At 45.6% G+C, this 21,958-nt stretch overlaps 1 protein-coding gene across 2 annotated transcripts in view; it reads left to right on the forward strand.

The window, feature by feature from the left end:
• GABBR2 (gamma-aminobutyric acid type B receptor subunit 2) overlaps window positions 1–21,958 on the forward strand; it is a 359,081-nt gene that overhangs the window by 237,085 nt on the left and 100,038 nt on the right. For both annotated transcript variants that reach the window (XM_060300705.1, XM_030829817.2), the window contains exon 8: window positions 20,593–20,653. In XM_060300705.1, coding sequence (XP_060156688.1) covers window positions 20,593–20,653 — 61 coding nt within the window. The remainder of the gene's footprint in view (window positions 1–20,592; window positions 20,654–21,958) is intronic.

The following is a 21,958-nucleotide window of genomic DNA, read 5'->3' on the forward strand; positions in this document are numbered from 1 at the left end:
AGGAGAAAAATCACAGGGCTTGGTTATTGACCAGTTATGGCAGAAAAGAGGAGATGATCAAGTACGTACTCCTAATGCAATTACTTCCTATTTTGAACTAAAGAGTTCTTGAATTACATACACTGTGAACATTACTACAGTAAATTAAAGAGATTCATCTATAGACTCTATGGTATTCTATACAGTTTAACACTGGATAATTTGAAAATTTGCATGGTGGCCCAGGGAAAACTGGATGGTGCAGTCCCCTCTCCTAATCCTGCGGAATAACACTCTGTCCATGAGAAGCAAGAATCGGGTCTAGAAAGATGTTTGGCAAACGCTCATTATAAACAGAGAATACAAGTGTGCAGGACAAATCTGATCTGAGCCTTTAGGCGTTCACACCTGTGGGGAGGCAGACATGATGTAAAACCCACTCTAGCCTGTCTACAAAGGAGGTTACATCAACATTAAGGAGGCCTCCCTGGTGTGGTGCCCCTACCTGCAGAAGAGCGTGACCTCAAGTCCCACTCCACCTCCCACAGTTCCCCCAACCGTCTCTCTGTGTCCCTGGATCTCAATGTCCTCACACATGGTCCTCACTTGGCCCAGTGCCCCGGCCTCCTGGTGACATCCAGTGCCCACAGGCCACTGGTGAAAGCCTCTCACCACCCTATCACCAGATCTTCGTTCCCCAGTCCCCCCAAATGATGGGCCCCTGCAGGGCTCTACCAGCCTCAGTCATCACTGGGGAAGAAGGCCACTCTGCCCCTTGCTTGTCACACTTGCTCAGCTGGGCCCAGTGCTGTCCTGGGGCTGACTTGTATCAGCTCATTAGAGCCGACTGTCTGCAAGTCTTCCTAACTCCCTGTTGTGTGATGTCACCATCTCAGTCGTGTGAAATTGGCCATGGTAGGAGTATTTACACCACAGTAATCAGCAAACACTAACAAATCAGAGCTCTCTCCTTATCCACCTCAGAGAACTGGTTGTTAAACACTCTCAGCACCCTACTGTGCCTGGGCCCAAAGCCCGGCTCCTCTGCCCTGAGCCCCAAGGTTCCCTGTGGACACAGCCCCTTTAGCTTCCATCTGCCCCTGTCTCCACAGGGGTCAGACCTGGTGCCTGTGCACGTTGACCTGCCAGCCCCCGCCCCTACACAGACTCACCAAGGCACTGACACGTTAAAACATCTCAGTGTCTGGGGGCTGCGGCCCCAAGGATCATCAGGCCGGTGTGAGCTCTGCGTCCTGGTTTAGGTGCATCCAGGCCCCCTGGTGTTACACAGCTGTGTGTTGGATAGGACTGGATCCATCCATGGGGGACATTAAGAAGGAACATTTCAGGGTTCTAGGGAGTCAGAGCAGAGAGAATCACTTCCTGCTGGAGCTAGGATGAGACCGTCCGAAGGAGGGGCTATTGTTCTCTCAGTGGTTCACTCACTCATGCCAGGCCCTGTGTTCATAAGAATATAGGAGGGAGTAAGACACATTCTGCCCTGCACGGCTCAGCGTGGTCACCTGTAGCCCCATTCAAGAGCACTTAAAATGGGGCTGGTCCATCCGTGTAAAGTACACACTGGATTTCAGAGACTTAGTACCAAAAAATATAAAATATCTCATTAATAATTTTTATACTGATAACAATTGAAATGATATTACTCTAGATATATTGGGTTAGATAAAATTTATCATTAACATTTATTTCACCTGTTTCTCTTAACTTTTTTTTTGGCCCAGCCGCTCCGCGGCATGTGGGATCCTCCCGGACCGGGGCACGAACCCGCGTCCCCTGCATCGGCAGGCGGACTCTCAACCACTGCGCCACCAGGGAAGCCCCTGTTTTTCTTAGCTTTTAAAGTACGGTTACTAGATTATTTTAAATGATATACGTGGCTCATATCCTATTGGTTTAAACTTTGAAGGAGTCCCTGGGCCGGTGGCACAGACTTTCAGTCTAGACAATTGGGCTTGACTGCAAAGGACAGGTAGGGTTTGGAAAATCAGAGGTAATTGGAGCAGGGAGGAAAATGTTTTCTAGAAATAAGTACCCAGACTTTCCCACACCCCGTGTGAGGAGTATTATATCCCCTGAGACCTAAAAAATTACTTCTAGGATATTTTCCTCAGGAAGCAACTGTGATACGGGCAAAGACAGGGCCAATTAGAGTGTTCATGACAACATGGTTTGTCACCGTGAGGGCAGAGGAAACACTGGAAATAACCTAAATGCCCCGTGGTCGGGACATAGAAGATTGTTTATAATATATTGCTTGGGGGATTTTTTGGCGGTCCAGTGGTTCGGACTCGGAGCCTTCACTGCCGTGGCCCGGGTTCAATCCCCGATCAGGGAACTAAAATCCTGTTAAGATGCGTGGCACGGCCAAAAAAAAAAAAAAAAAAAAGTTTGGTGAAAAAAAAAAAAGGCAGGTTACAAAAATTTGTGTGATAAATCCCCACTTCTGATAAAAAAAATTACAGATACATAAAGGCTAGTAGAATGCATTCCAAGATGCTAACAGTGGTTGTCTCTGGATGGAAATCTTTCTCTTTGCTTATTTCTTCCTTTCCAAATTTTCTGCAGTGAATACACATTACTTTAGGTCTCAGCTTTTTTTTTTTAAAAAAAAGGAAGACTTTTAAAAAAATCTTAATTTCAGAAGTCCTGGACTTTAATTTAGTCTTGGCCCTTACTAGCCAAAGGACTTTAGCTATTAAGCCCTTGGCCCCAGTTTTCCCATCTGTACAATAGGATATATTAATACCTGCTTCACAGAGTTGTTATGACACATTCCTATCTGGCATTCCTGGCACATGTGGACTGTCAGCCAATATTAATTATTTTCCCCTTTCTGTCGCATTCTGCCTTAAGTGAACCCTATGTCTCATTTCGAAAAGAATGGGGCAGGGAGGGGAGAAAAGGTGGAAGTAGATGCCAGAGGGGCCTTCAGTGTGTCCTGTCCTCAGGTGAGCCTCAGTTTTCTGGGCCTGGATGAACTGACTCCATCTTCTTTCTCCTCAGTACCAAACTCTACTGAGTTGGATCCCCACTGACTGGAGTCCAGTTAACTGAGGGCATGTTATGCAATTTAATCTTGAATATGTAGAATAAAAATTACATATGGTATTGCCTAAGGCAGGGTATAGGACAGCTTGAAAAAGCTTTTTGGAGAGCTAATGAGGTTTGGAGGGCTTAGGGTGTATACAGTTAATTACTATCATGATTGATCAGCTCTGGTAGACTCTTGTAAATGGATGAAGAGTGCAGGACTTTATATATGTGTATGTATGTATTATAGACATGCATGTACACATACATATGTATTTTTACAGGTCCACAGGATGTGATAAAACAGTGACCTAGATTCTCTCTTCAGCACACAGGATCCTTAGTAAGCCATATGTAGGGATAGCTAATCCCCATAACCACTGTCAATTCCCTTTCAGTAATTTGGCAGGGTCCCTGCAGTGTGTGCAGGCTCCACAGTGCTTTCTGAAATGTACAAAAAAATTCCTGTCTGTCCTCAAATCTAGTAATTCTATCAACTAGCTTATGAAGAGTTGCCTCAGTAATCCATGTTTAATGGCCTTAGCCACTAGACAGCTGCCTTGGGAATTAAAGTCTCTTGTGAACAGAGTATCCTGGGATTCTAAACCCCAGTGTAATGGAAGTGAGTCCTCTTTCCCCCACCCACCCCCTCAGAAGTGGGATTTGGAGCAGATGTCCAGCTTGGCATCTACTCCTTGGGCTCTTGCTTCCCACCCCAACTTTTATGCGTGGCAGCAACCATAACAGGCAGTGGGATTTATCAGACATCTCCTCCATTGGACAGTCAGTAGACCTCAGCTAGTTCATCTGTGAGGTGGGGGGATGTTGCCTGGCGTGGTCAGAGAAGGGGCTCTCAGATCTCTCAGGCCTCTTGTAACTCTGAAATAGTGAAAGAGAAAAGGTTTTCAAGTTGGAAACCAACATTTACTAAGCCCCCGAGGTACTGAATTTCCAGGGAGCAAGCCCTGCCTGTGAGGAAGATGTGATTAGTACTGTTTTATAGAAGAGGAAACCAAAGCTCAAGAGCCTGTTTAGCCTGCCCAAGTTCACACGGTGGGAAGTGTGGGTCCAGGTCTCAGGCCACCTCTATTGCCCAGGTTCTTTTTACACCCCTGCCCACCTCCCTCAGTGGAATCCTTTGGAACCTGAGTTTGCACTATTATACCAGTCATTTTTCTACAGAGAAATCTATACAGGTATCAACTCCACTTCTCCCTCCACTTGCCAAGCTCTGCTGACTCTGAAATCCCAAGTACCACCTCTCTTCTCTCTCCCATTTGCCACTCACTTATTCTGGCTCTCACTTTTACACCCATCACACTATTCTTCCTAAAAAACCTATGACCCTGTTAATCCTTATGAAAAGCCTCCATGGCTCCCCAGTGCCTACAGGATACAGCCTGGCATTTTAGGAGTTCTACCCCCCAGGCTCTAACCTGCGTTTCCAGCTGTTTCTCCTCGTGCTGCTCTTCACACGGAAGGGATACTAGCTACTCTCCACACACGCATCATAATTTCCAAGCTTCATAACTGTGCTCATGGGGTTTTTTCCTATCATCTTTTCAATCATTTATTCATTCAGTGAATAATTTTTGAGAACTTATGATGGGCCAACTACTGTATTGGGAGCTAGGGATACAGCAGTGAACCAAGCAAAAAGAAATCCTTCAGAGAGTTTTAATCTAGTGCAAGGAGGCAGCCAATAGTCAACATACTAAATAGGTAAATTATATAGTATGTTAGAAGGCATGGTCACTATTCAGAAAGAAAAAAAAAGAAATGTGCTGGAGGAAGGAGGATTGGAAACACCACCAGTGGAGGGGGAGCAGGGATTTAAACAGGGTGGCCAGAGGAGGCCTCATTGAGAAGGTAACGTTTGAGAAAAGACTTGAAGAAGGTGAGAGAGCGAGCCATGTGATGACTGGGGTAAGAGTGATCCAGGCAGTGGGCAATGAGTGCAGAAGTCTAGGGTGAGAGTGTCTGGAGCACTTGGGTGGGGGGTGCTTCTACTTCTGGCCAAGATGGAGGAGTAATAGCCAGGGATTGGATATACCCTCCTGCCTTAAGCACCTAAAAAAAACCCAGTCAAATTATGTGAAATGACATTTTTCTGACATTGGACTATAGACAACAGAGGAGAGTGACCCCTGAGAGAAGGGACACAAAGGACATGAGCCTTATGATTACCCAGCCTACTGCCTGGAGAGTTTCCAGGCCGCAGTACAGGAAGGGGGAGCCCAAACAGAGCCTGGCAGTCTCACCAAGTTGAGGAGACAGAGTGGAAAATTTGAATTTAGAGAGACCAAGGAGGCTAGAATTTGCAGGCAGAGCAGTGGAGAGGAGAGAGCCGCACGGAGAGGGGAGAGCAGTGGAGATCTACATGCTTTGTTTGCTTGTTTGATTAAAATTAATAATTGAGTGCCACCTACTTAAAGAGAGTTTGAAGCAACTTTCAGTAACAGGCATACATACATAAAGGCCACTGAAAAAGAAGTCAAAAATCTAAAACCGTGCAATGTAAGGACAAAATATACACCAAAGACCTATGCTAGTATAGTGAAGTTAATAATGAATTTAAATGAACTGGTTGCCAAGTGATAAAGAGAACTGAACCTCAGTTTCTTCATCTATAAAATGGAATTATTGATCTCTGCCCAGCCTACCCCAGAGAGCTGTCACGAGGATCATCAAAGCTGTGGGTTAAAATGTTTCATTCAGGACTCTTCTGGTGCAAGTAATTGAAAACCGTACTTAACCAGAGATAACCGTGAGATCCAGGATGAGGCTTCTCCATCTCTCCATCCCTCGCTCTGCTTTCTCCTATGCCAGCTCCATCCTCAGCCTCTGCACAGTTGCTTCTCCTTCCCATAATCATAGCACCAAGTCTAGGGGGGCAAAAAAAGGAGCCCATTTCCCCAAAAGCGCCAACAAAAATCCCTGGAGATCCCTCTTAGCCTCGATTGGCTAACTTGGGTCATGTGTCCATCCCTGAACCAATCACTGTAGCTAGAGGATGGGTTGCACTGATTGGCTTAGTGTAAGTCATGTGATCCAGCCTTACATAAAGTCAGCCACACAGAACTTCAAGGCTGAGAGTGGAGCCTAGAAGATCCCTGTGTTGGTTTTTCTCTTTTTCTTTTCTCCCATAGACCTATTTTCTGCCATTCTCTGTGCCCTTAGAGGTTGATCCCGTAGATGACATCACCCAGGATCCCTTGTCATTGGGCTTCTGGTTGAGTTTGGCCAGTGGAAAACATAGGCAGGAGATTGGAGGGCATGGGAGAGAGAGGTCAGAGTGCAGCCCCCTCCACCACTTTGGCGCTGCATCTCCTGAAATAGCTGTGCCCCTACCTCCATGGCTAAGACTTCTCCTCTGTGTCTCCCATTCTTATGAAGCTCCAGGGACACTCTAAGTTCCTTTGCCCCCAAGTAACAGCTCCTGCCATTGCTAATCTATGGACACATCACCTTCCCTATTCTGCTCCCTTAATCTGCCCCCCACCCCCGCTCTGTAAGTAGTCCTTAATAAAGTCTCTTCTTTTGAACCATCCAGGGTGAATTGTTTCCTCCTGTGACCCTATATTTATTATCTATTACTTCATAACAGATTATCCCAAAATGTAGTTGCCTGAAGCAACAATAAACTTTTATTATCTCACATAGTTTCTGTGAGTCAGGAATTCAGGATTGACTTAGCTAACAGGTCCTGGCTTGGGTCTTTTCTGCCTCCTTCTTGAAGCCTTCCCAGCCCTTCTTGAGTGAGTAAGCTAAGACAGCTGAGACCAGGATTACAGCCTACCTCTGGTAGAACTGCTGTGCTGCTTCCTTCTCTTCTGCTGGGGCTGGAAGGAAAGCAAGGGGCTTCAGTTCTGCAGACCTGAGCTCAGAGCCCAGCTCTGCCTTTCACAGCTGTGACCCAGGGCATGTGACTCACCTGTCTGAGCCTTGTTTGCCTCAACCAAGAAATTGGAAGGTGGTAACATCCCTAGGCTGTGGACCACCTGGTTGGATCCCAAGCTTGGATCCATTTAACACCAGAGCAGACCTATTAGGTACTTAGCCTTACAGTGAGACCAGAGCCCAAGAATATCTGTTTGTCCACTGCGTTGTCCCTAGAGCCCAGCACAGTGCCTGGCCCAAAGGAGAAAGATCCCCAAAATGTGATGAATGAATGAGCGCATAAATGACTGACTGAACAACATGCAAATGAACAGAGCATAGACCCCCTTGACTCCAGTTGGCTTCCACTGCCCTTAAGGTAAAGTCTAGGTTCTGTTTTATTTTGCTTAACTTCACTCAGGTATAGAGAACTGAGTTCATTTTCATCATCAAGGCACAGCTCTGTTTCATTCATTCATTCACTTATTCATTCCTTTGTATTCCTGTTCCCCAGTTCCATCCCCCTTCCTCCACAATAGGCATCCTAATGAGTCTAATTGTACCTTTTTTTTTTGTATGTAGTTTTGCAAAATGTGTATTGTTGTGTGTATGTATTTTTAATTTATGTAAATAGTATTGTGTTATAGGTCATCTTTTTTTCTTACTTTCTCATTAGCCATATGCATCCGTTCATTTTGCTCCTTGTATATCTAATCTGCTACTTATGATTCTCCCCAGGTCATCTCCATCTCTCTCACACACAGACACACACACACACAGACACACACAGACACACACACTGTAATGTGTATAATTAGCGCCCTTCCAGGTCCCCTTATGAGACTTTCTTAAGGCTGTATCCCAGGAGTGGAATTCTGGTTCCGAGGGTATATGGACACTTAATTGGACTGAGTAGTGCCAGATGCTGCCCAGAATAGCTGCTCCTATGACATCCCACCAGTGATGCACTAGGTCACTGTGTCTCTAAGTCCTCACCAACACCTGCATTATCTGTATTTCAAATGTTTGCCATTTTAATTCATATAAAGTGACATCACTTTAATTTTCTCTGATTTCTAATGATATCGAGCATCCTTTCATGTGCCTATTTGCTCTGGGTTTCCTCTTTTGTAAATTGCTTCTTTATGCTTTGCCAATTTTTCTGATGGATTTGCTGCCTACATATTGCTAATTTTCAGGAGTGCTGTGTCTAATCTGGATGTTAATACCATGTTGATTGTAGACCTTACAAAATCTTCCATTCTGTCATCTGCCTGTTGACTTTGTTCAGGGGTCCTTTGTCTAACAGAAATGCTCAGTTTTGATGTAATCAGATTAATCCATTTTTTTTGCCTTATGGTTTGTCCTTTTGAAGTTTTGTTTGAGGAGCTTTTCCTTACCCTTAGGTTTTGAAGATATTCTCCTACATTTTCTTCTAATCAAGATTCCTTCCTACATCAAGCTTGTTCCCTCTGTAAGGGGAATTCTTGGCCCAGCCTTCAGAAAATGTAAGCTTTGTCTCCTTACCGAATAGGACAGGTCACAAGTGGGTGTCGTGGAGGATCCCAGGCTAGAATCCTGGCGGCCCGCCTCCCAGCACAGCACCCCTTCTGCCTGGCCACCTCCTGCAGCCTGAGCCCCCTGGCCTCCTGCCTGGACTGTTGCCATACCAGCTGCCTCTTTTGAGCCCTCCCTCCAGCCCCCAGGCCAATCTGCAGCCCACTCGGCTTAAAGTGAAGCTTGCAGCAGATTGCAAATTGCATGTCTCAGATTTTCAGGCTGACTGGTCAGCAGTTTGGTTTTCCTTGTGGAGACTAATCTATTTAACAAAACTAGAACATACAGTAAAGCAAAATTAAATATTTCTAATCGTGGGGACGCTTGCATCTGCAGATGACCAGGAAAGAAGGGAGGTTTGGGGTGGGGGCAGAAAGCTTAGAGAAGGTTTCGTGATTCATAGCTTTAGAGCTACAAAGCTCCCGTGGCTCAGCCACTCACCCAGGAACCCAGGCAAAGATGCCACTCACTGGCCCCGCCAGCTCCCCTGGGCTGGCTGTGCAGGCAAGCAGTGGCACCGCCAAATCGGAAAGCCTTCCTTCACTTCTCCACTTTCCTTGCCCCTCACATCCCGGCCACCTCTAGGCCCCTAGGACTCCACCTCCTTCCCATCTTTGAATCATGGACTCTTCTCCATCTATGTCACCCTCATCTCTCGCTTGGATTCCACAACAGCTTCTGTCTTCCTTGCCTCCAGTCTTGCCCTGGTGACCAGCCATTTTCCATACAGCAGCCAGAGTAGTTTTTTGTTTGTTTTGCTTTATGGAGATATAGGAATTGTATATATTTAAGGGGTACAGTTTGATGATTTGATATATGTATACATTGTGAAATAATCACCACAATCAAGGTAATTAACATACCCATCACATCACAAAGTTACCTTTTTCTTTTTTGTGTGTGTGTGGTGAGAACACTTAAGATCTACTCCCTTAGCGAGTGTTAAGTATACAGTACAGTATTGTTAACTGCAGTCTCCAGGCTGTACATTAGACCTCCAAAATTTATTCATCCTGCATAACTAGGAGTTTGTTCCCTTGGACTAACATCTCCCTATTTCTCCTAACCCCAGCCCCTGGCAACCACCATTCTATTCTCTGCTTCTATGAACTTGACTATTGTAGATTCTACATGTAAGTGATGCCATGAAGTATTTATCTTTCTGTGTCTAGCTTATTTCATTTAGCATAATGTCCTCCAGGTCCATCGTGTTGTCACAAGTGGCAGGATTTCCTTCCTTTTGAAGAGCATCTGGGAATTGTTACTTCCTGGTTTACAGCCCTTCTGTGGCCCCCTTTGGATCATGAGGTCCAAAGTCCTGCCTGATGTGGCTCCTGCCTTCCTGCCTCCTCTCCCCCACCTCCTGCGCACCCCCCACCAGCCACCTTGTCCTTCCTTCTGGTCCTCCAGAGAGTTAAGCTCTCTTCTGCCTCCAGGCCTTTACATATGCTGTTCCCTCTGCCCAGAACATTCCCTTTCCCATCCTTTCTGCCTGGCTAACTCACAGTCATTCTTCCCTGCCCCCTGCCAAGCCACCCCCTCACAAGAGAGGTGCCCTTCCTCTGTGCTCCCACAAGCCTCTGTACCCACCCTCTCGTAGCAGTTATCACGCTGTCTTGTAACTTTATTTTTTTTTAAACCTGTCACCTCCATTAGACCGGGAGCTTCTAGAAAAAAAAGGACTTTGACTTCGTGCACCTCCACTGGATCAGGCATTAGCATGCCAAGTCCCAAACACAGTAGGTTGCAATTGCTTCCTCATTTTATCTGTGGAAATTTGAGGCCCAGAGAGAGGAAGGAACATAATTATGGGCACACAGGGAGTTGGTGACAAAACTGGGACTAGAACCCTGAACTTCCCACTCTAAGCCAGTGTGCTTTCTGGTTTAATTGTAAAGAAACAGTCTCCGCAAACACCATTCGGCCCAGACCTCCAATACCGATAGCCCACAGGGACATCTTGGTCTCCCAGCCTGTGATAACCTCCGAGCTTCTGTGATAACCAGCTCCTCTGCCTTGGGCCACCTGTCTCTTTCGGTCCCTCTCACACCATGGAGGTAACTGAGCATCTACCCTTGGCCAGTGTCCTTTCTCTCTCCCTCTCCTTCTCCTCCATAGCCCTTCCTGAAGGATCCTGCTTCAGTGCCCCCTAAACAGAGAACCCAGTTCATTCAACTCAATGAGAATTAACAAATAGTCCTGTACTCCTATCCTTCCCAGGCCTGGAGGAGGAAAGAGCACTTTTCTGCCGCGGGGCGGGGCCGGGGGTGGGGGGGCTCCATCTCAGCAGGAGGCAATTACAATAGGCAGTTCAGGGTGGAAGAAGAAGCTGGGGGCACACCCTGAGGTAGAGGCGGGGCAGGCAGCATCAGTATCACCTGCCAGTGTACCATCGAGGACATGAGTGGAGAAGGCCACTTTAATTGGGGCCTGACAAATAGGTCTTATGCTGGAGGACTGAGTCCTGCCAGGGACCACATGGTAGACAGAGAGGATGAGGTCCTAGCAGAAAAACAGAAACCAAACTAGGCATTTCAAACAGAGTAGATTTAATACAGGGAGTTGTTTAATAGGTTTCGGAAGGACAAAGGAGTATAAAAGGAACACTGACGCAGTTCAGAGGTACCCACTGCTGAAAGAAAGAGTTATCACCTCTAGGCTAGAAGAATGAAAGGAAGAGGTAAGGCTACCGGAAACTGGGAGCTCAGAAAATGTCCACAGAGCTAGTATTCAGACGTCTGAGGAGGGGCACTGCCCGGCTGCTGCTGGCACTGCGCAGGGCGTGTAGCAGGACTGGCACTAGCCACAGAACCCTGACAGAGGCCTGGGGAAATGGGGATTCCTGAGTCCTTCTCCTCTCGCAATTTCCACCCTCCCTCAGGGTCTGCTCTTGGCAGAGCTAATGAGGAGGCTGGGGAGGAGGCTGGGAGATGTGGCCCACAGAGTCCCAGGCCCAGCACTGCAGAGCCCAGTGGAGATCTCCAGCTCTTCCCACTCTGATTTGAAGCCCCTCCCCCACTTCTAAGAAGAGATTCTCACCCGCCCCTTGAGCGGTTAAAAACTAGGCATTTTGCATTTCTCTTCAGTTTCACATTCCTGAGAGACTGGCTTGGCCACTGGTGTGCTGGAACCAGCTCCGGCAGGCTGCCTAGAGCCAGTTGTTAATAGCTTGAAATCTGCCTTGGTGGGAATATTTACACCGTGGAAATTGGCAAACACGACAAGTCAGGACTCTTCCTGGCCCCCCCTCCGCCCCCCCAAAGAGCCATTTAAACACTTACCAACACATCCCTGACTCCCTCCTCTTCCCCCTACCTCCTGTGCTACCCCTGCTCCTTCCCTCTAGCCCAAGGCTGCAAGGACTTGGACTCACTCTTACCCCAGCAAAGAGCTCATTTTCTGATCAGTGACTGGTTTTTGCAAAGGAAGGCAGGATAGTATGTGGTTAGAAGCATGAGCTTGAAGTCAGATCATGTCTGAAGGGAGTCCCAGTTCTGCAGCCTACTAGATGTGACCCTAGGTAACTTTCTTAACTTCTCAGCCCCTCAGTTTTCTCATCTGTAAAATGGAGATAATAATACATAGTTCATCCCATTGAGGTTGTTGTTGAGAATTTATTAATAAAGGAGAACCCCAGAAAAAAGTCTTAGATAACATACACAAATGTTTCAGCAGAGCTAAAAATAACTTAAAGGATGTTATTGCTGCATGTTCTGCAGAGAGAAACCTGAGAACAGAGATGAAAAGGGACTTGCCCCAGTTCCCTTCCGAGATAACAGCAGAGCACAGCTCAGATCTTCCTCTTCAGACCCCTCGTTCATTGCTCTTTCCATTATTCTAAGTTGAGGGGGAAATGTGCTTATGCTTGCACAGATCTTTGGCTCTTATTCAGGAAAACTCTAAGCTGTCAGTAAAAATTAATCTATTCCAAGAGGGAGAATTATTTTCTTGGTGATGATGTTGCTATTTTTAGCTGTAAAAAATGTGCCTCCTTATAACAGCCTTTCAAAAAAAAGTTTTTAATAAAGTTTTCCTGTTACTAAAATAACACATGCTCATTAGAGGATATTGGAAAATATTGAAAAGTAAAAGGACGAAAAAGCCATAATCCCACAACCCAGGACCAAGCACTGTTGGTTGGGAGTAATTTTTTACTTGGCGGGAATAATTTTTACATTTATGAACATACTGTATATTCAATTTTTATCCTTTTTTACTTACGTATCGTATTAGTTAAAGTAAATAACAGTAGCTGCTGTAACAAAGATATCTCAGAATCTCAGTGAATTAACATAATAAAAATGTATCTTTCTCTTATGCAAAGTCCAAAGTGGATGTTTCTGGTTGGCGGACAGCCTTTCTGCATGATTATTCATGGACCCAGGCTCCTTTGTCTCATGTCCCCACTGTTCCTTGGGCCTCGGAGTTCACTGATAGATCCTGTGAATCTCGTTGGCAGATGGGGGAAGTGAGGGAGCAGGAAGGGTCTTGTGGGAGGTTTTCATGGGCCAGACCTAGAATGACATGTGCCACTTCTGCCCACATTCCATTGGCTAGAAATGTCACATGGCCTCACCTAGGTATAAGGGAGGTAAGAAAATGCAGTCTAACCATGTGCCCAGGAGGAAAAGGAAATGGATTTGGTGAACAACTAGCCAGTGTCTGGCACAATCAGAATATCACTTTTTCCATTATTTTATAACTTTTATAATGTTCAAGTCTGCATAACCTAGATCAAGTCACCCCCTGATTAAAACCCTTCAGTGGCTCCCCTTGCATTCAGAATTAAGCCTGGCATCCTTGATAAACCTATAAGGTTCTGCATGACATTGCACCTGTCCACCTTGCCCATTCCACTCCATGGTCATCTTCCCCTCAATCACCACTTTCAGTTCCACTGCCGTTGTTTCAGCTCCTCCCACTTCCCAGTCTCTTTCCTGCCTTGGGACCTTGGTACTTGCAATTCCTCTTCCCAGGAAGCTCTCCCCTCACTCTTAGCTAAGTCCTTCAGGTCTCAATGCAAATGCCACCTCCCCAGAAAAGCCCTCCTTCACCCACAGTCTAACTCAGGTCTTGTAGTTCTTTCTTGCAGCTCCCTGTTCTTTCCTTTATATCACTTATTGTAGTTTGCAAATATATATTTATATATTGTAGTTTGCAATTATATATATATATTGTTTAATGTCTATACCTCCCACCAGACTGCAGGCTCCATGCACTCTAGGACCATGTGGACTTTGCTCACTCTATCCGGTGCCTGCCTGGCATGTACCTGACACATGTTAGGTGCTCAACAGTGCTGACTGAATGCATGTATCATAATATTTCATCATGCGTCTATCACAGTTTACTTTGCTATTGGCCTATTTCTTGGATATCTCATTCATTTCTGATATTTTGCTATTCTTTTTTAAATTAATTTTTATTGGAGTATAGTTGTTTTACAATGTTGTGTTAGTTTCTACTGTACTATTTTGTTTGCTATTTTAAACAAGCTTGACTCTCGTATCATAACTGGAAGAAAAGAGGGAGTTGGTCCTGCCTCTCTTGGGCCATCCATCTAGCCATCTCCTCTTGGTCCCCACTCCTCTCCACTTCACCAAGCCCTGCCTTAGACCTCCACTTCCTTTGTGGCTGGTCATCACTTGAACCCTATGGGTCATCTGATCACGGTTCCTCAGAAGGATACCCCTCCATTTAATGCCCACCAGCAGAAGGATGGCAGTGGGCAGGCCACACTTCCCTTGCTGCTCCTCCTTTTAACTCCTGAAAACCAGCTGCTGAAGACCCAATGGATACATCAAACTTTCCTCAACACTTAGGTCCATCAAAAGCATTTTTATGTAAGAAATATTTTAAGTAGTATGCAAAATATAACTTGTCCTATAGCCCAAGGGACATGCAGAAAAAAAGTATTTTTCACCTTTGCAGAACATGTGGGTAGATGTACCCAATTACTTGGTATTTCTCTTTTATGTCCTGTCATCCCTTGGGAAACAGAAAGCACCTTCTTCAAGCTTACATGAAGAGGATCTGTAGCCTTTATGGAAAAATCTGACTAGCAGTGTAACCCCCAGATTTTCGCAAAATCCTCATTATTCATTTGAGACCAACGTTGTCCTGGGAGAAGGGCTGGCAGCAGAACAGTCTAAGGTGGGCTTGGATCATCCATACAGATAGTGATGGGCCAGCCAGGGTCCCCCATCACCCTTCAGCTTCCATCTCCTTAGAGATTTCACTGCCTGTGTGACATGTCAGGACAGATCTTGTTTCCCCACAGCATAACTCAAACACTCAGCTGAGCATACTTGCTCACATCTCCCAAAGACAAATATGACTGCCCAGAGACAAGAGTGCAGTTAGAGCCATAGTAAGGATGGAATGCCTTCCCTAAATGCACTGTGATCGGCAGAGACTGTGTCCCTCAGTGGGCCCAGGGCTCCACAAGATTAGACTGAGCCTAGCGAGTCTTCCCTCTGTGTAACCTCCAGCTCCAGCCCGACATCAGATCATTTTCCAGGGCAGGGAGTCCCTTCCCTTTGAAAGAGACAAAAAAAATTTTCCAGTGTAGGGCTTGACCTGTACAATTCATGAACTGTTGTTGGAATAAATTTCACTCATGCTTAGTAGTGAAACATTAAAGATGAACAATGAAAATAGAATTAATTTTTCTAAGAGGAGGCCACTGAATCCTACTGACTGCTGGAACATTTTACTCTCCACTGATTTTTCTGGGGACATCAGGTGGAATTTTGCAAACTCGGATTACCTGGAGCATCGTAAGAGTTAACCTTTGTGTGCGCCAACCCTGGGTTGTGCCTTTTTCGTAATTGTCTTCTTTAATTCTCACAAACAATCCTGAGAAGTAGGTGTTTTTCTTCCTATTTTTCAAGTAGGAGAATTGATGCTCAGAAACACTCAATGACTGTCCAAGGTCACACTGATGGCAAATGTACTCTTGTCTGGCGAATGCAGAAACAAGTTTTTTTCCATATGTTGTCCTATGTGTTCTGAAGATTCTTCTAAAAAAGAAAATTCAAATTTATCGCTCCCAATTCAACCTGAACTGTTAGTTTGGATCAGCTTTTATGAAACAGATTGCTCTCCTTGACATCAGGAACATCTCTTTCAGGAAAAAGAAAAATCCTCATAAATTATCCACTTGGGGTTTTACCTCCATTATTTTATTTGCAGTACAAATCTGCTCATTTCAGAGGGAGATTTAATACAGGGAACTGGCTACAAGTTTGTTAGAAGGGATGGAGGAGCAAATCAGGTAGGTACTGTCACCAGAGAGAAGTGTTTACAGAAAATGGCCAAGCCCCTTGGGCTGCAGGAGCAATAAGAGGAATGGTGTTGGGCTTCCCTGGTGGCGCAGTGGTTGAGAGTCCGCCTGCCGATCCAGGGGACATGGGTTCGTGCCCTGGTCGGGGAAGATCCCACATGACGCGGAGCGGCTGGGCCCGTGAGCCATGGCCGCTGAGCCTGTGTGTCCAGAGCCTGTGCTCCGCAACGGGAGAGGCCACAGCAGTGAGAGGCCTGCGTACCACAAAAAAAAAAAAAAGAGGAATGGTGTTGCCATTGCCTCTGACATGCCTGAAGTGCTTTCTGTTTCCTTGACTGCATGCTGATTAGTAATGGATTCTAACTTCCAAGGAGTTTATAAGTGACCAGAGAGCAGATTTGGAATGCAAATAAAATAATGGAGACGCAAGCACGCTGGCCTCTGAGGCTCCTGCCACTGCTGTTTCTGCCACTGTAGGGACCCCAGCACTGGCTACTGAGCAGTTATCCCGAGTCCCACTGCACACACTGACAGTGCAGGGCTGCTGGGGCCCATGGACACCTGCAGTCACTCAGCTCCTGCTGCTGCAACCAAAGCAGAAAAAAAAAAAAATAGCTTTTCCCTTCTGCACACTTTCTAATCCCCCATGAATGCTTCTCATTAGCAGAACCTAAATGGAAACCAGCTGGCAGGGGATTCTGGGAAGTATGGTTTCCAGGCTGTGGGCCCCTGCAACACAGAGGAGGACACAGAAGAGTGAGTGTGGATTGGGAGCCAAAAGACAGATATCAGCCACCACCTCAGCCAGAGTTATCAAACTCCACTGCTTTGGAGTGTAATACGTCACATGGATTGGTCTCAAGTGGATGTAATCATCCTCGGTTACAGCCCTGGATCGCACATGGCAAAAGCTTAAGGAGAAGAAAAAAAAAAAAAGGAAGCTTAAGGAGAGTCACAGCATTTATATGTACATGAAGAATATGTGTGTGGGAGAAAAGCAAAAAGTAATCCCTGCTCAAGCTGGGGTTTGAGGAACCGAAGTCAGCCCAGCTCCCCTGGCTGAGATGCCAGGCCACAGCGAAACCGAAGAGTCTAATTGCCGTGTGGGCCTCACTGGGAATCCATTGCCTCTGTTCCCACCACCTCAGGCTCCTTTGGGTTGTGAAAAAGAGATATTTCCAATGACCTTTGATGGCAGGTGTCTTAGGCTGGTTTACCCACGAAACAGACTCTGAGACAAAGATTCACATACAGGAAGTTTTTCAGGGAGGCTCTCAGGAACAAAACACAAAGGGAGGAAGTGAAGCAGGGTCAGGCAGAGGGATGAGTTGAATTGGGCACAGCTACAGTCACGGCCTCAGCCACCCCATGGGGACCTCTGGAGCCCACGGTCCTTCACAGCTGTCCTGAATTGAGGCAAGGGGGCTCAAACTACTGTGTCCCTTCACACTGACCACTGGATGTAGGCTGCCCCCAAGGAGGGACATAACCTTAACTGGCACCCTTTGGGCAACCCAGCAGCAGCCAAGATGCTGGGGAAGTAAGTGTCTCCATCCTGAAGGGAGCATCTGGTCGCCTACCATGGTGCCCACACCCCCAGGATGGTAGTAGTGGAAGGGAAGCGTCTGCTGCTCAGGCCACAGTGCTCAGCCACCTTGGCCATGAACTCTGAGCTGGCTAGAGAGAGGATGTGACCACCACCCTAGCCTAAGCCTCTGTCACCTCACACCTGGATTACCAGCTGCCTAAGCCGCCCGGGTCTCTTTTCCCATTTTCGGACAGCCAGAGCAATCTTCTCAAATCTTAAATCAGATCATATTGCTGCTTTGTTTAGCTCCCCACCCTCATGGCTCTTCACTGCACTTAGCATCCCCTCCAGAGCCCTGTCAGGGCCCCCAGGCCCCACCTACCTGCCCGCTCCCTCACTACACTCCTCCTGCTGGCCCTTTCTGTTCTTTCCCACCTGAGGGCTTTTGTCCTGGCCTTTCCTTTTGCCTGGAGTAGCTGCTTCTTGCTGTGCAGGGCTCAGCTCTTACGTCACCTCTGCAGTGAGGTCTTTCCTGACCACACAGTAAATTCACTCCGCTTGTCCAGGCACTCCCTTTTGATTTTCTTCACAGCACTCTTCACGAAATGAAAACATCTCGTTCATTTTTTGGTGAACATGTTTTGCCTGTCTCTCCTAATCAAATACAAAGCTTTCTGAGAGCAGGAATCAGCACCTAAAAGAGGACCCGCCCAGGGCAGGTAAATATCTATGGAATGTCGTGAGTTGTCCATCTGCTGACATGGAGGCCATCCATCAGGCAGAATTTCATGAAAATCACCTGATTGGCTTATGACCTTCCTCGCTGGTGTCCAGTCCTATCGACGTTGGCCTGGCTGGGGTGGTAGTCCCCATCCAGTCAGCCGTGCTCAAGGTTGCAGACTTGGCATCATCTATCCAACCCGAGAGATGCCGTGGTCACAACCTCAGGAAAGAATCACGTGTCAAATCTTCCTCAGAAGGCGGCTCCACAGAGCTTCTCCGCTCTTCTCTGGTGCAGAGCCTCGATATAGCCAGTTACCCATCTGCTTGTCCGTGTTACTCTCAGTTACCACACTCACAGGCCTCTCATCTTTCTCCCTTTGGCTGAACACACAGCGGCTCGTGTGGTTTGGGAACTCAGTCACTTGGGGGCTGATGTTTCTGAGCGGTGAAGCCACCTTGGATTAGGGCCCAACGGTTTACCCCTTTGCCAGCTGAAATCATGTGATGTTGAAAATCTCTTCTCAAAGTTTGGAAAGCTTCCTGGTGCTTGGAATCTTTTTTATTTCAGCTCTCTGCTATTAAATGTTTTTAAATAAAAATTACTGGTGCCATTTACTGAGTGCCCGTTGAAGACCATGAGCTGCACTAGGTCCCTAACTCAGGTGTTCAGGAACTTGCCCAAGGGGGCCCTGAACCCAGCTTTGTGATACTCAGACGCTGGCCTCCTCCCACTGCAGTACCTGAAAAATTAAGGAGATAGGAGGAGCTACTGTGAGTAAAAATAGCTACTGTGAGAAAACTAAAATATGACAGGTCTTACTTCAAAGATGAACTAATGAGTTTTATCTAAAAAGTAAAGGAGAAAGGAAAGAAAACCCAAAAAGTAAAGGGAGATTCTTTCTCACCCTCGCCCTGTATTCCACTCCAGTATTATTCCATCCACTCTTTGAATACCATTCAATATATTTTTTTAATTTAACTAATAAAGATTCTGCAGAATTTGTCCACATTTTATGTCTAGAAGTCTTTGGAGTTCTTCAAAGCTTGGCAGGAGATGGGTGAATTAGTTAGATCTCCACTTTTGTCAAACAAAGAAATGTCCTGTGGACAATATCTGCATCTTTTCCGCCCATGCAAAGTGGTCCATTCGCATAAAAGCGATCCTTTGGAAGATGTTCTCTGTTTTTTAATCATCCCTAGAAATAAAATCACAGCTCCTGTCTCACCTTACATTGAAGTGTTTTCACACTCCAGGGAATTGCTTACCATCAACTGAATATAGAATTCGGTGGGCGTTAGTTTCAAACTGATACTACTCGCAGCTGTCTTCAGGATCGCAAAAAGGTGTCAAAGTGGCCTTAGAAGGTGTTTCTCGTTCCGAGAACAGGTTGAGTGATTCTCTTTGTTCCGAAAGCCTCAGGGCCTCAGACTTTGGATTTCCATCAAGGGAAGATATGTACTTTCTGGAACTTTCTCTTGAGAATTGAATGGAATCTGTGGTATTGTCTTTGCTATTACCTGATGATGCAAGAGCGTAACTGCGCTCATAAAGCAGTGTACCTTTAAGACAATTTATTTTCCTAGTTTCACATTAATGGAAAGAAAGGAAGAAATTTATTTCTGGATCAGAAACAACATGCTGTAGTGAAATTCCATGGGCATTAAAATCAAACTCGGATTTGAATCCAGCAGCCTCACTTACAATGACCTTGGCATAACCTCCCTCAATCTCAGTTTCTTCATCTGTAAAATCAGGATCATCCTCCTTTCCACTCAAGCTTGTCATAAAGATTCATTTATATAACCTGCGTCAATTTCCTTACATGGTTGCAGAATTTTAGGTGGACCGTAAATAGGCAAGGAGAGACCACATCCCCTCTTTATGTTCCTGGTTTATTTAGCCCAGCATATGGAAGCTGGGTATCAGCCAGCAAGGCAGATGCAGCAGATGATGCTGCCTTTAGCCCCCGGGGTCCCTAATGAGGGGTGCTTAGCTGCCTGTGACACTAGTCAGGTCTCACTGGCTCAAGAAGCTTAATTTTGTGCTGCCCCATAGCCCAGTTATATTTGGGACTGACGTCACCCCTCAGGAAGAACTTACAAAAACATTCTCTGTCCTTAATAAGGAATACTAATGGACCTCTAGCCCCGTTCTGGTCCTGCAACCAAACAACTTCGGCAAAGCCCCACATTTTTATGGGTGGGGCATGGGAGCAGAGGCAGGGCCAGTCTCCAAGGGCTTCTTCATCTCTTCCTCCATCTCTCCAACACCCTGGAAGACCTTGTCCTGGGATAACACAGGGCACATGGGTATTTACTAAATAGTCATGATGATAATGATGATGCATATCTGGGCTTTAATTTACACGTGTTGGTTCCATTATTGATTTTATGCTCCTCAAATTATCCAGATAAAGTCACAACCAGTTTAAAAACAGTTTAATTTTGCATCCGTGGTCCGGCGGGAGTCTATTCTTTCTCCAATAATAATAATCACATTGTACAATTAATGAATTTCAGTTGAGATCAGTAGTGTTTGGGCTAATATGGCATTTCTTCTTTGTTCTTCTTTGTTTTGTTTTCTATTTAGGGTCAAGTTGTGTTCCGGAACGGGGAGAGAATGGGGACCATTAAATTTACTCAATTTCAAGGTAGGCTTTTTGATGCTTATTCTTTCTAATTGATGAATTCTGTATTCAAGGATGTTCTGTTTATGCAATAAAATACATCAAAAGAAATGAAAGTACGATGTTCCAGATAAGAGAAAGAGTCAATAGAAAACACTTCTCTATGAAAACATTAGCTTCAACTTATTTAGAATATTTTTTCTCAACTGAATTATTTCTCAGGCCTGTTCAGTCTTTCCACATGACTCAGGCTTATTGAAAATATGGGGCGTGGCAGTTAAGTCAATGCCAGTATTCTGAGGAATCTTGCATTGTTTTAGTTTTTGATTATAGAAATTTTCAAATAGACTCTAAAGTCGAGAGAATTGCATAATGAACCCCATGTACCCATTACCCGGCTTCAGCTGTTTTCACCATTTTGCCAATCTTGCTTTATCTTGACTCACTCCATCCCCTACCCCCTTTTTTTGCTGTAATGTTTTAAAGCAGCTCCCAGACATTATCTCATTTCAATCTATAAATACCGCAGTATGCATTTCTACTAGATAAGGACTTTTTTTAAAACATAACGACAATACTGTTATTGCACCTTAAACATTTAAGAAGTTTTAATATGCTTTATTCTGAGTCTATGTTGATCATCTAATTATCTCGAAAATGACTCTATAGTTGGTTTGTTGGGGAGCCCACACAAGGTCCACTCATTGCATCTGGTTGAAGTGTCTCTTTAGTCCCTTTTAATTTATAATTGTCCCACACACACCATTTACAGACCGTTTGGTTTTTTAAGAAACCAGATCATTTGTCAGACTTCTGTCAGATTTGGAAGGGACCTCAGCAACCATTCAGACCACATTCCTCATGTGATGAGGAGGAAACGGAGGCCCAGAGAGGGACAGTGGCTTGTCAGAGCCCACAGGGCGTCTGAGAGGGGCAGGGCTGGGTGTTCTGCCTGGAGGAACTTCGGTTCGGCCCGGTATGGTCATTGGCAGGGTTGTTAGCCAGAACCATGAGACGGACCTTTCATTAATACAGTGTTTTTCAGTATCTGGATGTTTCTAGAAAATCCAGAAACAAAAGTAGAGCCTTCTGTGTCCACTCACTTTGAGCAGATCCCAGAGTCATCCAGGGGAAGGCAAGAAATGAAATCGAGTTATTCGGGTTCATTCAGACAATCCCAACCAGATGCAGATCAGTCAGGAGAGGTGTTCTCCGGTACTATGGCTCCATGATGCAGTCTTGTAGATTTACCCATTTGTCTTCCTGTGGCAGGTAATTGAAATGCATGTCAGCTCTCTGGTGTGCACAAAAGATGTAATTTTAGGCAAA

This window comes from Globicephala melas, chromosome 6 (assembly GCF_963455315.2).
Source record: "Globicephala melas chromosome 6, mGloMel1.2, whole genome shotgun sequence".
Classification (NCBI taxonomy): Eukaryota; Metazoa; Chordata; class Mammalia; order Artiodactyla; family Delphinidae; genus Globicephala; species Globicephala melas.